Source organism: Falco cherrug, chromosome 2 (assembly GCF_023634085.1).
Source record: "Falco cherrug isolate bFalChe1 chromosome 2, bFalChe1.pri, whole genome shotgun sequence".
Taxonomy (NCBI): Eukaryota; Metazoa; Chordata; class Aves; order Falconiformes; family Falconidae; genus Falco; species Falco cherrug.
The window spans coordinates 29653815-29668809 of NC_073698.1; the positions used below are offsets into that span (position 1 = coordinate 29653815).

The 14995-nt window shown below is 41.2% G+C and overlaps 1 protein-coding gene across 3 annotated transcripts in view; it reads left to right on the forward strand.

The window, feature by feature from the left end:
* DHRS12 (dehydrogenase/reductase 12) overlaps positions 1–14513 on the forward strand; it is a 28244-nt gene extending 13731 nt beyond the window's left edge. For 2 of the 3 annotated variants that reach the window (XM_055701476.1, XM_055701478.1), the window contains 5 exons: positions 8467–8528; positions 9303–9407; positions 9962–10052; positions 11408–11545; positions 14125–14513. In XM_055701476.1, the coding sequence (XP_055557451.1) occupies positions 8467–8528; positions 9303–9407; positions 9962–10052; positions 11408–11545; positions 14125–14252 (524 nt within the window). In that variant the 3' untranslated portion in view covers positions 14253–14513. Of the gene's footprint in view, positions 1–8466; positions 8529–9302; positions 9408–9961; positions 10053–11407; positions 11546–14124 lie in introns of those variants that run through there. The other variant, XM_055701477.1, reaches the window with a different exon arrangement.
* The last annotated feature ends 482 nt before the right edge of the window (positions 14514–14995 follow it).

Consider the following 14995-nt stretch of genomic DNA (forward strand, 5'->3'; position numbering starts at 1 on the left):
ACAAGGCCCAGGTTGTTTGCGGAGACAGGTTCTGTCTAGGCAACAATAAGGATTAAATTTTGAAGCTTTTAGAACTTGGTTGAGTGGGAAGGGCCTGTCTGCAGGGAAAAGTTTCTGTGCTTGCAGGTCAGACACACGTGAAGGACCAATGCTATCAACAAATTGCAAGAGTTTTTCTTCAAAGTCAGAGATGGGGTAATAAATCACATCTGCTGGAGTTATAGTAGGAGAAAGCTGTATGGAGAAAGGCCTGTCAGAGTAGATCCTGTGTTAAGCAATTTCCCTAAGCACTAGGTACCTTTGGGTGTGCTTCGCTTTGAAGAAGTTATTTCTGTATCAGTTATAGGTTATAGGTTCCCAGAGAAAAACTTGGCTAAATTAGATATGGCTGGTACATAGGCTGGCTGTAAACTAGAATGTGGTCTGAGAGAACAAACTAAATTCCCCTCTCTGCCTCTTTCCCCAGAAAAGGTAATGCCTGAAGGGTGACATGGGCTCGAGACCCAGACCCCTTTTTTGAAAATCTGCAGTTGTCTGCCTTGGCAGCAGCATGGAAGCAGTAACTCATGACTGCCTGATTTCTGCAGAAATAAGGTGGAATAATCTTAATGCTTTTTTCAGATCTTCACATACAGGGTGTTCCTTCCATCTTTCTTCCACTGTCTGTTTCTACCCTTGGATCTTAGCTCTGGTCTAGCAAAGGAGTGTGTAGGTTGTAACTATCTAAGAATGCAAGACTCTGAAATATAACATGCTTTAAATGCAGGGCAGAGTCTTTGAATTCTGTATCTGATATCTGATTAACATTTATATAAGCTGTAGAATTGCTCATTTAGGTGTCTGAAATGCTGTGGCACTTCTAAATCCAGTCTAGGAATATTTTCCTCTTGACTGACTTGTTAGTCTGTTTTCGAGTATAATGGGTGTTAGAGTTCAGTTCTAATTGATCTATCTGTCTTGTGAAACATACTTTATATCCAAATCTTTTCTTAGACATAAAGGGACACAGATGAATGCATAAGGCCCCTGGTGGGTAAGATGAATATGTAAGAAAATAATCCTAGTTAGAATATAAAGTAAACTTCCCTTAATGTGAAATGCCCATGGCTGGGTAGTTGAGGATGGCTCACTGAAACAGGAGGTGCAGAGTCCTCTCTAGTGGTGTTGGAATAAGCAGGTGGGTGAAGGTTGTGAAAATGCAAAATGCAGGTTGGTAGTTCAGGTTTTGTGTAGTTTGTCTGACATTCAAGATCAAACTAAACTGCTTTGAGCAGGCAGTGGCAGCTGTATCTGTGCTGGTGCCTAGCATCCTTAAAATGAGGCTCAGGCACAAATGCCGTGTGGTTGCTCGTGTTTCTATTGTTACTGTCACATGAAATATCTTACCTTTTTTCCCTGCTAGATCCCCAAGAACTGTTGCTCTGATTGCTGGAGCTCAGTGAAGGTACAGAGAGCAGAATAGCTGTTGGAGCACTTAGACTGTAATGTGGGAGCAATAGCCAGACATGAGTCTGAAATGGCGCATTGCTGGTTGAATCACACCTTCACTATGAAACTGAGCAACTGGCTTGGGGTAATGTGGGCAGATTTCCTGGGAAGCTGCCAATCCTGATGGGCATATTTTATTTGTGTATCCTTTAGTTTGTGTGTTATTGCCCTTACGTTTCCTCCTGCGGGCAGGCCTTGTACTCAGGGTTGTATCTACACAGGAGGTGGGCAGTGACAAGTAGTCATTTCTTCTGATGAGACTTGCAGACTTCTGAGTCAACACCTTCTTTTTAAATTTATTTTATTTTACTTGTTTTAGTAAAACTCCCAACAAAGACTATTGAAACTGGCAGTATTCAGTCATTTTGGAAAAAAACTGTCAGCATTGGTAGGCAAGTGGAGGCAGCAGCAGCATGTTCTTATTGAAGCATTAGACAGTTAGCTGAAATGATCCTGGTTCCTCTATTTCATAGCCTGCCTCACTTTACTTTTACTCAACACATCTTCTTGCTTGACATGGAAAAATGGCATATATGTTACATTTTTATTGCTACTTACTAGCCAAGGGGATGCTGAAACACACTCAGAGATAAATAAATGATGCTCCCAGTATGCATCTTTTCTTCAGGCTAACACACTCTCATGTTTTAATAATATAGCCATATAAACTTACTCTGTGCAAGAAGGGGTAGGGCCAGAGGAAATAAGATGTTTTTCTACTACTGTAGCAGTACAGCCCATCCACGGCAAACTGCCTAACCTGTATGGTTATTTGTCAGCGTCTTCCCTGTGTATCTAACTGGTGCTTCGCACAAGCCAGTGTGGCATGATGGACTGTGTTCCGAACTACTTGGAAGTCAGGCAACTTGGATACCAGCTGTCAATCTGCCATGAGGTCAGCGCCTGATCTTTGGCAAGACAGCCTCACCTGTGAAAAGACTATGATACCAATTTTCTTTCTAAAGAGCTTTGAGACTTATGGATGAGAGGTACTACATGAAAGGATAAGGTTGAATATAATTGCACATCCACTGTCTGTACTGAAACCTAGGTTCCCAGCACACAGAGGAACCCTTATGAGCTGAGCTTTGTAATTCAAGGGAAATGTAAACCTTTATTTTGTCTTCATGTTCATTAGCTCTTCCTATACACTCTCGGTTATTACTAGTGTGGTGGAATTGGCCCTCAGAGACAGTACACTAAAATCTTCATTCCTGATCTTGCACTAAGGAAACAGACTCAGGGAGGTCTCTTACTTGCAACTGCAGAAACTGAAGGCTTGGAAAGATAACCAGGTCAAGGAAGAATGTCAGCTTGTTCTGGGTTTTGGTTTTTTTGGTGGTGGTGGGTTTTGCTTGTGTGTTGTTGGTTTTTTGGGGGGGAGGTGGGGTGGGTGGTTTTTTTAAGACTTGAACATAAGAAAAGCAAGCCAATTTAACCAATTTTTACCAGATGAATGAGCTATTGAAATCTGTACAGTAAAAGGTTTTTTCAGGGGCTTTTTTTGTTCCCCTTTTTTCACAGTTGAAATAACAGTGTTCCTAATAATACTGCAAAGCTCAGGCAGATGGAAAACTTCACTGAGTGTAGTGCTGGCTGCCTGCCCTTATCTGAATGTTAGCAGATTAAAAACCTCACCAACAATTTACCACTAATTGCCAAATAGAACATCAAGCAAAAACTATTCTAGAATCCACCAAGACACTAGGGTCAGCAGTAATTGTATCGTCAATTAATTTGATGTTATAAACAGGTAGTGGCTTTACAATATTACTTCTGCTGGAACCATAATCTTCTTTATAAATCAATCTTAAAGTACAGGTTTTGGGGTCACTTTAAATCTGTAAAGCAGATAGGAGTATGTGTTCTACTATTATATGTGATACCCGGTTGATTTCCAAGTCTGAAATGTATGAATTCGAAGGATTCTTCCAGGTCTTAACAGGCTAAATCTTGAGTTAAAACAGCAGCATTTGAGAAATCGGCCTTTGGTCTTTGTTTATATTTGCCCTTAGGGCTATTCTGTGTTCTGCTTAGTTTCATGTTCTAGTACAGAAAGGTTTGTAGCCTTCTGTGGGGCAGACTAGTGTCTGATACACTGTAGACTTCTGCCCCCTTCTCGGGAATAGCTTTCACTTTCATTGGGCCCTGGTGGAGATGGTGAGATGCTCAGTGAACCAAGTCTCACAAGAACATGCAGAGTGACCTTCCCACAAGACCTAACAACAGTGTTTTCCACAGAGTCCCTTCAGCTTCTACTTCAGGTCATGTGAAAGGTAGCGTAATTTTATTTAGGAGTTTATGAAGCAGACAGGCTTTTTTTGTTCCCCTTTTTTCACAGTTGAAATTTTTTTTTTTTAGTTTGTGGTTTGGTTTTTTTTTTTTTTAAATAACGTAATGTACAAATTGAATGTTTATCTCCATAGCAGCTCATTTTCTATACTCACATCATTAAAATTTCACTCTGTGATTGTGAAACCACTGAATTACTGGTCATACAGGTTGACAGGGGAGTTCACTGTACGGAGTTAAAAATGGGAGCTGCTAATTAAAGCACAATATTGGATTACTCAACTAAGTTGAGAAGATCTCAATGCAAGTGAAGCAATTACAAAATGGGCCACAAGGGAATGCATGGTGATTCAATTTATTGGTTTGTTGTGTTTTTTTTTTAGCAAGTAAACATGAAACATATTAATGTGATCAGCACTTGGGAGGGAGTATGTATGAACAAACTGTGTTCTCGTTAAGTGCTGTGCTTATTGCTTTTACTGGAATTGCCATGTGTAATGCACAGACTGACAACCCACGCTGTCTAATCTACCATATGATAGAGTCGGTTGAATGGTGTGTAATGGTTGAGTTGCTGTATCCTTATAGGAAGGTTTTAATTACACTGTATTGTACAAGATTTCCTATTATGTGAGCTCAGCTTCAAGACATAAAACCTACAGGAATTTTTCCAAAGAAAAGCAAATGTTGAGAGGATGTTTATCTTTAAAGAAATTGTGCATCAATCCCAGGAGCCTCTTTAACTGGAGAAAATATGGCCAGCAAGTACTGTGTCAAAACTCATTACACAGAACAGGGCTGTAGCTTCTCCGTGAGGTTTTTCTAGTCAACTCTTCACCTCAGCAGAGTTCAGTGAGGGCAAGATGAAATCCTGGATGTGGGGGTGATGGACTGGGTGGTTACTCACCCTTTTCTGCATTCCTGCTGCTTCTGAGTAAGCTCCCAAATTCATCTTGCTGGTCTCCTTTGTGGCACAGCAAATACTCCTTTTCAAGGGGAAGTGTTGTAAACTGTTTCACTGCAAATTTATTTTTTTTCCTCCCACCATTTCACCAGTGGGAGTCAAAATTTCAGGCCGTGTAGAGAACATACATTCTGATGGTAGAAAAAAAGTGATATATAAGAGTCTGGCCCCTGTCACACAGTCATAGACGCAGGTAGTACAGCTGTATGTCCAGCACTGCCTTGTAGGTGTACTCACAGCTCCCTGCAGACTCGTAGCTCATCTGATCTGAGGTGTGTGTGAGAGAATGGCTGCGGCTTGAGTTTCTGTCATGTGAGTAATTCAAAGTAGCCTGCTGTTTTCCACAGGCACTCAGACCTGTGCAAGAAGTGGGCCATAGTCCAGGAGAACTGTTCAGACAGAAACATCCTGCTCCCAGTTGCTGTGTGTCCTAGAGGGCTCTCAGTTCCTCCTCCGTGGTGGATACAGCTGCTGAGGAACAGGCACTAGGAAACGTGGTGGCCTCAAGGCTGAGCATCTCTGTTTACAGAGTATCTGCTTGAGGCAAGGACACACTTTTTGCAGAATCCCCCTGGAGTAGTGGCAGTTCTTGTTTTGTGGGGAAAAAAGGTCTTTGTTTCTGGTAGAATCCTGAAGGTCCTCTCAGAGGAGGGGCATGATCATCAAGATACTCAATGCTTAATGCTTTCATTGCAAGGCACATCGCTGTTGATCATCACCTTTTCCTCCATGCACCTTTGTGTTCACTTTTGGTCTTTTTAAACAATTTAGAAAACCAAAACCAAAGGAAAACTCAAAAATTCCTGTATGGTTTAAACACAGTGATAATTAAGAAGTAATCACATTTTATAGGCTTTACCATTTTTAACTAAGCTCTGTGGGAGGAAGTCTCTCCTTTAACAGGCAAAAATTATTTTTGTGTCAAGGAAGCATACTAGAACGCTGAAGTCTTGATTTTGGAAAGGCAGATGTCCAGTACACTGATATTAATTATCAGTTATTAGCAAAAGGATATACAATTTGGATGTTGTCTTGATTTCCTTGAGTCAGGGAAGAGGGAAATATAGTTTCTTCTACCATATCAGCCTTGGTTTTCCTTGCAATTTTTTTTCTTTTTTTTAACTAAAAATACTAAAATTTTCCTTTTTTGCTTTTTTTTTTTTACTGGTAATGCAGTTCATGTTTTTATAAGGACTGTGGCAGGCAACACATTAATCTGCAGCTTCTTCTTTTACTTAGAAATTCATTTCTATATTACTGCGTGCTGCAATACAGCTGTGCTTGGCAAAATACATGCCATGAGGTACGTGGCTGTGCCAGGCCTCTACACTGCTGCACTTAGCATTCTTCCTGTTTGTTTAAATGTAACTATCAAACTGTGTGCCAGCTTTTGCATGAATAAAAATGTGGAGTTTTCAATTGATGATGATGTATTTCAACTAGAAATATACCTTATTAATAAGGTATACTTATTCTACTATTATTATACTAAATTTCTTGTCCAGGCTGTTCTGCCTGACAGACCAAGGACAAGGACATATAATATCTAAGTATATTTGTTAAAGTACTAAGGAGTTTGTGTTTGAACACTTCAAATGGGGACAATAGTTGGTGAAGTATTTAGTAGCTGGAGAAATTAAATGTTTCAGTTTTAATGCCTGATGCATCACATCTGTGTGTGTTTTGAGATACTAGTGCTTAGCATAGGAAGCTGAGATCAAAACTGGTCTTTTTGGGCTCTGCCTCAAAGCAAATTTGCAAGTGGTTTTGTGGGGCAAAAAGATGGAGTGCTCTGGCTCTGTGGGATTTACTGAATTCTTAATGAACTTGAGAAAGAGGGGAGATGCTGGCTTTGCAGTTACTCTGTGGTTTTAAATAAGCACATAAACTTCTGACAAGCTGTAGCTGCTATAAGCAGGATTTTTGGCACTGAGTATTTCTCTCATCCAGCTGGAAAACAAAACAAAAATCAGTTGTTAGTGAGGCAATGTTAATGCATTCATCTTTGCATCCCTTTAGAACTAACAAATCAACATGAAGCCCTTTAAAAGCTTAAATTAATCTGCAGGACAGTAAAATGAAGCATCGCCATAGCTGGTGCATTGCAGCTCTGCCTTTAGGAGATGCAGCTTATTTAACCAAAACATGATGTTACTTTGCATTTGAAGGGTCAATGACAAATCAAAATTTAATCCAGGCTCTCAGCTTGTACTGAAGTGATTTTTTTTTATATATTTTTTTATTGCATCGCAGCAGTCTCCCGTGACAATCAGCAGTAGTTCTTGTCCTAATGATGTCATCGTTCAGTCTTCCCGCCTCTACCAGGGGAGATTATTATTCACTGGCAACTGCCTTTGCTTGCGTTTTCTGCTGAAGACAGGCTGTGTTTACTCATCTGCTGTGCATTTGCTTTGTTTGATTTGCCAGGGTTTTACATATATTGTGTGCATATGGATGTTCCTCTGATTATATAGAGAAAATGAAGACTGCTGTGGCTGATGGGGGAACTGAATGGTTTGTTCACCAAGCATGTAACATGTTTCATTTTGGTAGCATATTTATAAACATGCTGTATTTTAACTGGGTGATCTCGTTGCCTCTGTGGAAGTGAGGTTATAAAGACACATGCTGAAGTCCTCATGTCTAGTGAAAAACATGGCCTCAGTAGCTCATGGAAAAAGTTTATCGCTGACATAGAACTGTTGAACTAGAGCCATTTGTGAAGAGATAAGAGAGAAGTATTACACTTGATGCAGAAACACTAGACTAAATGGGGCTAGATTCACTTTGAATGAAGCAATTTTTAAAATACGGTTTAAAGGGAAAAAAATTAAACATTTCTGAAGAGACAAAACCAAACCCAAATCCCTGTTGTTGCACTTGGGCGGGTGAAACATCACGAGGTGTGTCTGAATCAAATATACTAGCGTTGAACAATGTTTTGAATAACAAACTTTGCTGGTCATGGTAACAGCTGTAATGGAATATATTTGTGTGGTGTGTGCGAATCTATGCTAAATGAACACGATCAAAGTGAGGAAGGACACAGTTAAGTTTCTGCAAGTAATCTTAGCTCAGCCTTGGGCATGCAACATTAATATTTTTCCCCCTAAGGATTCCTTATCTTCTGTAATAGTCATGCTGGGGATTTAAGAGACAGTTTTTGTGTGCAACACAAATCAAAAGTGTCAGTGTACTCTAAGTGATTTCACAGTGTGAAGGCAAAAATGGGCAAGCCTCAAGTGCATATGCAAGGCTCTAAGAAACACAAGCGTGAAGCACAGTTTTCTTCTCTTGTTCATGACCCAGCATAGATACATGTATATTTACCACACGTGGAGGGGAAATGCATTCCCTGTTTCTTCATTGGCATCACCCCCACCCCCCACCCCACCCCCCCAAGGAAATTCTTATCTGATCTATTTTGCCTTCAGAGTCACGGCTGAATGTAGTGAGCAGTTTGCTTTATGGGTACAATAAACATAAAAGTCTATAAAATAACCGATGTGCCTTTGGTAAGTATGCAGCAACGAGGGCCACTACAGGTTGAGTTGGCATATTGCAGGTAAAACAGCGGGGGGGGGAAAAGAAAGGTATCTTCATTAAATTCAGATCAATTTTTGGAAGTAGACTTTGGGTTTTGGGTTGTGATGGGAAGGGCTGGGAGAGAAGAAAGCTTTTTTAGAAAGAAAAGTTGATGTTGGTGCTTCTCTGTCTTTTAGGAACATACATTCTGACAACTGCCCTGCTGCCTCTCCTGGAAAAAGAAGCTGATGCCAGAGTGGTGAGTCTGCTATGCTGTTGAAAAGCAGTGTTTTACTGTTCTTACTTTCTGGTTTGTGACAGCATTTCTTTGACTGTGCTAGCAATACAGGATTAGTTATAATGCTGTAAGCATCTTGAGAATCCTCTGGGATTTTGCTAACAACCTCCTTCTCCAAGGTAAAACTCCTGCCCACAACCCTCCACCCCTCATTGCAAATCAGAGTACAAAACGCTTCCTTTGGAAACTTCCCCTTTTACTTTCCCTGGGGCAAGGCATCTCCTGCAGTGTAGTGCAAAATGCCTGTAATAGGAGTACAGGCTTAAAAGAACCTCACAGGTCTTGGCATAAAGTAGGACAGTGGATACTTCTTTTTTAAATGAAATTTTCGAAGTTTTTGTACAATCTCTTGTTTCCTAATTATATAATTCGATAATAAAAATATATAATAATTTTAATAATTTGATAAATGCTAAACATATAAACTACAAATAGTGCTATCCTGCTATTTTCTTTCTCCTGATTACTTTTCAAAAGGAAGGAGCACAAAGTTCCCTGGAGGAGTCAACACCACTTTGAATGAAAATCACTTTCTAAAAATATTTTTTCTTCCACCTCATTTCCAGGTATGTTCCACACATGAGCACAAGCATAGTGCTAAGAGCGTGCAGAAGAATCCTGCTCCCTAGGGACTTCCAAATATGGCCTGAAGATAACATTGCATGCATGAGCAAAATTGTGGGGAGTTCCTGGTTTTGCTTTTCATTCATTTGCTTTTCATTCATTTGATTACAGATAACTGTCTCTTCTGGGGGCATGCTAGTTCAAAAATTAAACGTATCTGACTTGCAGTCAGAAAACGGGACATTTGATGGAACTATGGTGTATGCACAAAACAAGGTACGGTCCATGGTTTTGAAAACAAAGCCCAGCACTTGTTTGCTAGGCAGCTTATACCATCTGCTTTGCAAAAAGCCTGACATTCACTGTTGCTTTCCCATTGCATCCAATTCGTGCAGAGATGCACCAGCAATAATATTCAGGAGTATGATGGCATGCACCTGTGAGTGCATACCATCTTGCACAGAGAACATGGCTAGACTTGAATTTGATTTGATATAAGTCTCAAGGGGGAAAACTGTCTCGTGCTGACAAACACTTCCTGCCTTCTTAGTTCTTACCGACACTCTGCAGCAAGTAGACGTGGTCAGTAAAAGCAGTGTAACCACTTTAAAAAGTAAGCTTGTGGCCAGGATATGGATTGCAATGACCGTGGTGGTCTCTGAAAAAATTATCCAATAAATTCAATCAGGATGAGCAAGGGTATATTTTCTGCTCTATACAAACATCCTGGTATTTACAGCACATTGGTTGTAGCTTATCTCCCTGGGAACTAACTTGGTGGGCAGGCTATTGAACTTGATACTAGTCTGGCTCTTTCTGCTCTGTCCTAGAGACAGCAAGTTGTCTTGACAGAACAATGGGCAAAAGCTCACAGAAACATCCATTTCTCTGTTATGCATCCTGGCTGGGCAGACACTCCAGGTAACATCCGCTTGACGCTATAATTCTTTTTAGTTTCTGGATTAGTCTAAAAGCAAAGAGAAAAGAAATTTTCTGGTAGATTTCTCCAAGAGGTGCAGTGATGTCTTGGCTCCCGACTGGTGTCTGAAGTAGTTTTGTACCCCCTTGGTAGCTCTGTTCTGTACAGTGTCTGCTATCTGTCTATATCCAGAGAATAATAATGGGTAACGAATGGTTCCAGCCCCGCACAAATGCACAGCAGAGCCATAGTGCTTTAAGCTAACCTCTAAGTTACATTTGTAGTGGGACTGTTAAACACACAGAGCTTCTGCTTTTGTAAGTACCAACGTGCAGACATTGGGAATTTGCAAGGGCATAGAGGAAAATGGAGTATGCACCACTGTGCAAGCCCTGTTCCTCTCCTTTTCCTCTGAACATTTACTGCCATCAAGAAGCAGTGTTTGGCCAGACAGTCCTCTGTCTGAGCTGCAGCTGTTCTTCAGTGACTGTGTCTCAGCAGGAAGGCCAGCATCAGTTATCCAGTATGCGGGGTGCATTCTGCAATGTGTTACCAGCCCCTAACACCCGAGCTTTGGATGCAGACCAGCAGTCTGATCTCTAGGTCTTTTCTAGGGATGCAGTTCCCCAGATTTGCTTCTGATGGCAGAAATATTTTCCCTGTCTACTTTATACTTGAAAACTGCCCTTTCCAACTAAATAACCTAGTATTTATCTTTCTTTGAAATATATTTATTTTTGCAGATCAGATCCTCTGTGAATTTCAAACCTAATGAACCGTAAAGGTATTCCACCTTAAAGTTCAAGGACTCTCCAACCTCCAAAAATAAACAGCTCAGGGGATGGGCTTTCAATCATCACCTGTTGGACAAAATAAAAAGAAACCAGGGTTTAAACATGAATTATGTAGTTGGTTTAGGTACTGTTCACCATACAGGTTTTAAATATAATGCTGCAACTGGTTTCCTAAAACTGTTGAGGAAATATGGGCTAAAAATCCTGTTAGAATACTCGTTTTTTTGGTATTTCTGTTTCTCCCACGTCTTACATCTTTGCAGTTTAGAATGGAATAGGCTCAGAAACCTCTCACTGATCTTATTCTCAGCTCCTGCTAGTTTTATCCCTGCAATTTGACCCAAACAAACAACTGGTGGATCATCTGGCAGTTTAGCACTATTCCACCACAAGTCATTGTAGCCCTAGCTATGGGGAAATACTTTTTTTCTTTCATAAACTCCTGAGATGCCTTCTCTTTCTCCTACATTCACAATTTCAATTTTAAGCTGCTTTAAAAAAAAAAATAAAAAAAATCAAAAGTCTTGCATGGCATACCACCATTCTGGTGTTATTTCTTCTAGCTGTGAGATCATCAATGCCAGATTTCTACCAGAAGATGAAGAATACCCTGCGCACAGAGGCCCAGGGAGCTGATACTGTTGTATGGTTGGCAGTAGCATCTGAAGCAACAAAGTTACCGAGTGGCTTATTCTTCCAAGGTAAGTTGGCATTGTTTTACATTGCGAAGCAGCGGAGATCCCTAAGCTGCCTGAACTGTAGGATCCCTGTTGGAAGGTGATGAAAGGTCAACCAGCCAACCATTGTTCAAAGGATAAAGCATTTCTTCAAATCGTTCCAAGACTAAAGGTTTAAGTGAGCATTGTGTAACCAGAGAACAGCTGTGTTATGTTCCTGGTTTTGTCCTCTGAAGTAGCTGATAGAGACTTAAAGCATTTCTTTAGGGAGGGTTGGGATTTTTTAAATGAAAATGGCTGTACACAGGTCTGTGCCAAGGTAAAGTGAATCACAGCAGTCAAACAGCATCTTTTATGATGCTGGGAAACTAGCATCCTTCTCACAGAGCACTGGGGGTTGGCTTTGCTTTGACAGGCTCTTCTTCCTACTGTTTCATGCTAGTTAAAACTGCCAGTTCCCCCTTTCTCCGGTCCTGGGCAGGGACTTGAGCACAGTGGCATTTCTGGCACTCTAAGCTTAGGGAATGGAAAAAATAGGGCAGAGCCTTTCTTTTCTCCCAGGCAGATGACAGACATCTTAGTAGAAGCAGCTGTAGGCATAGATGTCTTAATGGTCACGCAGGTCAGTCCAGAAGGAGAAAAGAAAGCGCGGGTTAATTGCTTACAGAAGCCCAGTACTTTTGTTGGATGTGGCACTCAAATCCTGATTCACTGAATTTCTAGGCGGAGCATGCAGGAAGCTCAGACCCTGGTTCCAGAGTTGGTTTGACTTTGTCCCATCTGCCCCCTCCCAGGTAGTCACAGTGTTGTTTGACAGATATTTAACCAGACCTCTTTCATGTCATCATGCGGTGCATGCAGAAAACCCACATCCCAGCTAGTCAGTCTTCTTTGTAGAACCAGGCTTTGCCTTTTTCAAACTTCTATCACCTTCTTCTGGTCCTAATGCTCCTGCTCAGTTGCTGTCTCTCTAGGTCATAATTCCACCAGGCTCTTGCTTTTGGTCTTTGTCTACCCCCAGCTTCAGTAAACAGGGAACGTGCCTTGGCTCTTCAGCTATAGCTATTGACTCTTGAGAGCTTTGGCCTTGGCATGACTGCTCTTGAGGCTGCAAGAGAAGTCCTGTGCCTATGTCCTGTGCTTCTCAAAGAGTGAGGAAGTCAGTTATTTCTCTCTCCTACTGCCCTTTGGAAGCCACAGCTTACTATGGGCTGCCTTCAGGCTCAGTAAAGGACTTTGTGAGCAGGAGCACTTTACCACAGAGTCTGCTCTTCTGGTCCTTGACAGCCATTTCCTGAATCAGTCACACCTTCCCTCCATTTCCTCCATTCTTTTATTCTGTTCCCTTTAAGTGCAAACCAAAGCCAGCAATTTTTTTTTCCTGAGGAAGAAAAAAAGGAAGTGAGAACATGACTCGTACAACCAGAATTCTCTGCATCTGCCAAAATAAATAAAAAATGTTTGACAGAGTTCTGCTTTCCAAAGACTAGAAGCATCTTCTCTGTGATTCTGAACTTGGCTTTCACACATAGCTCCCAAACTTTAGCACGAGCTACTGGAAGCAGGTAGGAAGCAGTTTATATTCTGTGTGACAGAGAAGGGAACATTCCTCTGAGTGTTTCCCTCTCCTCAGTTTTCCATGAGCAGAGGTTTCATGGCTTGTGCTGCCAGTTACAACATTTACTCTTAAGAGAGCAAACAGCTTTGCTCCCCTGGGAAGCCCGATCTGTTTTCAGAGAAATCTGCTGCCCAATGTTGCAACCGCTTGTTCTTTTAGTCTCAGCTGGCTACTGCAGAAGTTGGGCTTATTTAATAGACTAACAGTGCTGCACGAGTGCTCTGACTGTTGTTTCATAGACATCTGAGAGCACTGTTCTAATGTTCCCGGGCTCTAGATACCAGGTTTTTCAGAGAAAAATCCCTTTGAGTGGATGGTGATACAGCTATATTTACACAGACTGAGGAGTATGAGATTTGGAAAACCAAGCAAAGCATCAAATGGAGCAAATTTGGTCACACATCTTTCTATTGGATACATGTTACTTCAGGCAATTGAGCAATTAGCTGAAGTTCTTTAGCATTTAGAATTTAGCTGTTATTTTTAAGGATGAAAGTAAGTATTTTAAGATTGAAAATAATCCAGACTACAAAGTCCCAGCTGGAGAATTTGTGTAGCACCAGAAACTTTACCTAGGAGGCAAGGAAAAACTTGCTGCCAAAGCATCCTCTGCCTGCAACAGCAATCTCAACTTCTTGGCCTTTGTCTACAGGAGTTGGACTAGTGACAGAGCATGTGTAACACCGCAGCCAGTCCTTCCTTCATCTATACTGCCCTTAGCTGCAAATGAGGTCTTGCTCCCCAGTCTAAGTCATGTTTGTCTAAAGGACAATCATTTTAGTTCCAGGAGACAAATGAAATTAGTTTCATTTCTGGTTTAGAAGATATACTTAACTAACATTGTTTACAGATACCTAGAAGGTACATTTCATGGCTTGCAGACCATCAGGTATGTTTTGGCCCTATAAGGCCTTGCAGAAAAATCTCCAGAAGAGGTAGTTAAGTGTCACCATAAGGATTTTTTGTTGTTGTTTTGGTCTTCCAGACAGGCAACCAGTCGCTACGCACTTACCCCTGGCAAGCACCCACAGTCCACCTGAGGATGAGGAGAAGCTAATGGAGGTGCTGGAAGAGCTCTCCCAGAAGTTTAAATCTACTTCTTCAGGAACTTAGTGTCACTGCTGATACAGTAAAGCTCACACAGTAACAGTACTGTAGCGCAGAGGGGAAGCAGGATGTCATAGGCCTAAAATAAATTAGGTTCAGGTTTTCACATCATGGGGGAGAGCGGTGTCTGTGCCATTTTTTCTTCTGCTGTGGAGATTCTCTCCCATTGTGAATATGCATATGCTGTGTCAAGACACAGTAAGGTTGTGTTCTTTGATTTGGAAGAAAAATTGGAAGGCATTAAAATAAACTCTAAGGCTTTCTGAAGTTACCCGTAATCATTTAAAACACCACAGAGAAATAGAGGAGTGTACCTTCAGTAGCCCTTGTGAAGGACTTCACGAAAGTAGTAGTAGATGTTTTAAACAATGTTTAACCACTCTGTTCACAGGTTGGTGGCTTCCTTCACTGTGTGGGGGTGACTGGGCTCTAACTTGTAACTGGGAAGGCAGGAACTCTTGTATTGCCTGCTAAATTTAAATGGAAGGACTCCTCACGGCCTTCAGTTTTATAAATCAATGCTGGTATGCAGAAGTGATCTGCTTCCTCATGTTTAAACAGAAAGAATTTAGGAACGCTGCCAAATGCTTTCCACATTATGAAGCCAGGCTGAATATTATCCCATTTATGTCAAGACCCCATGAAGTAGGATGTTTCAACATATCCCACACCCAGGCATGGCTGGATCCAGTGGAGAAATGGCTCCATGATTCCAGGCATGAAACGAAGTAACATACTAAGCTGTATGT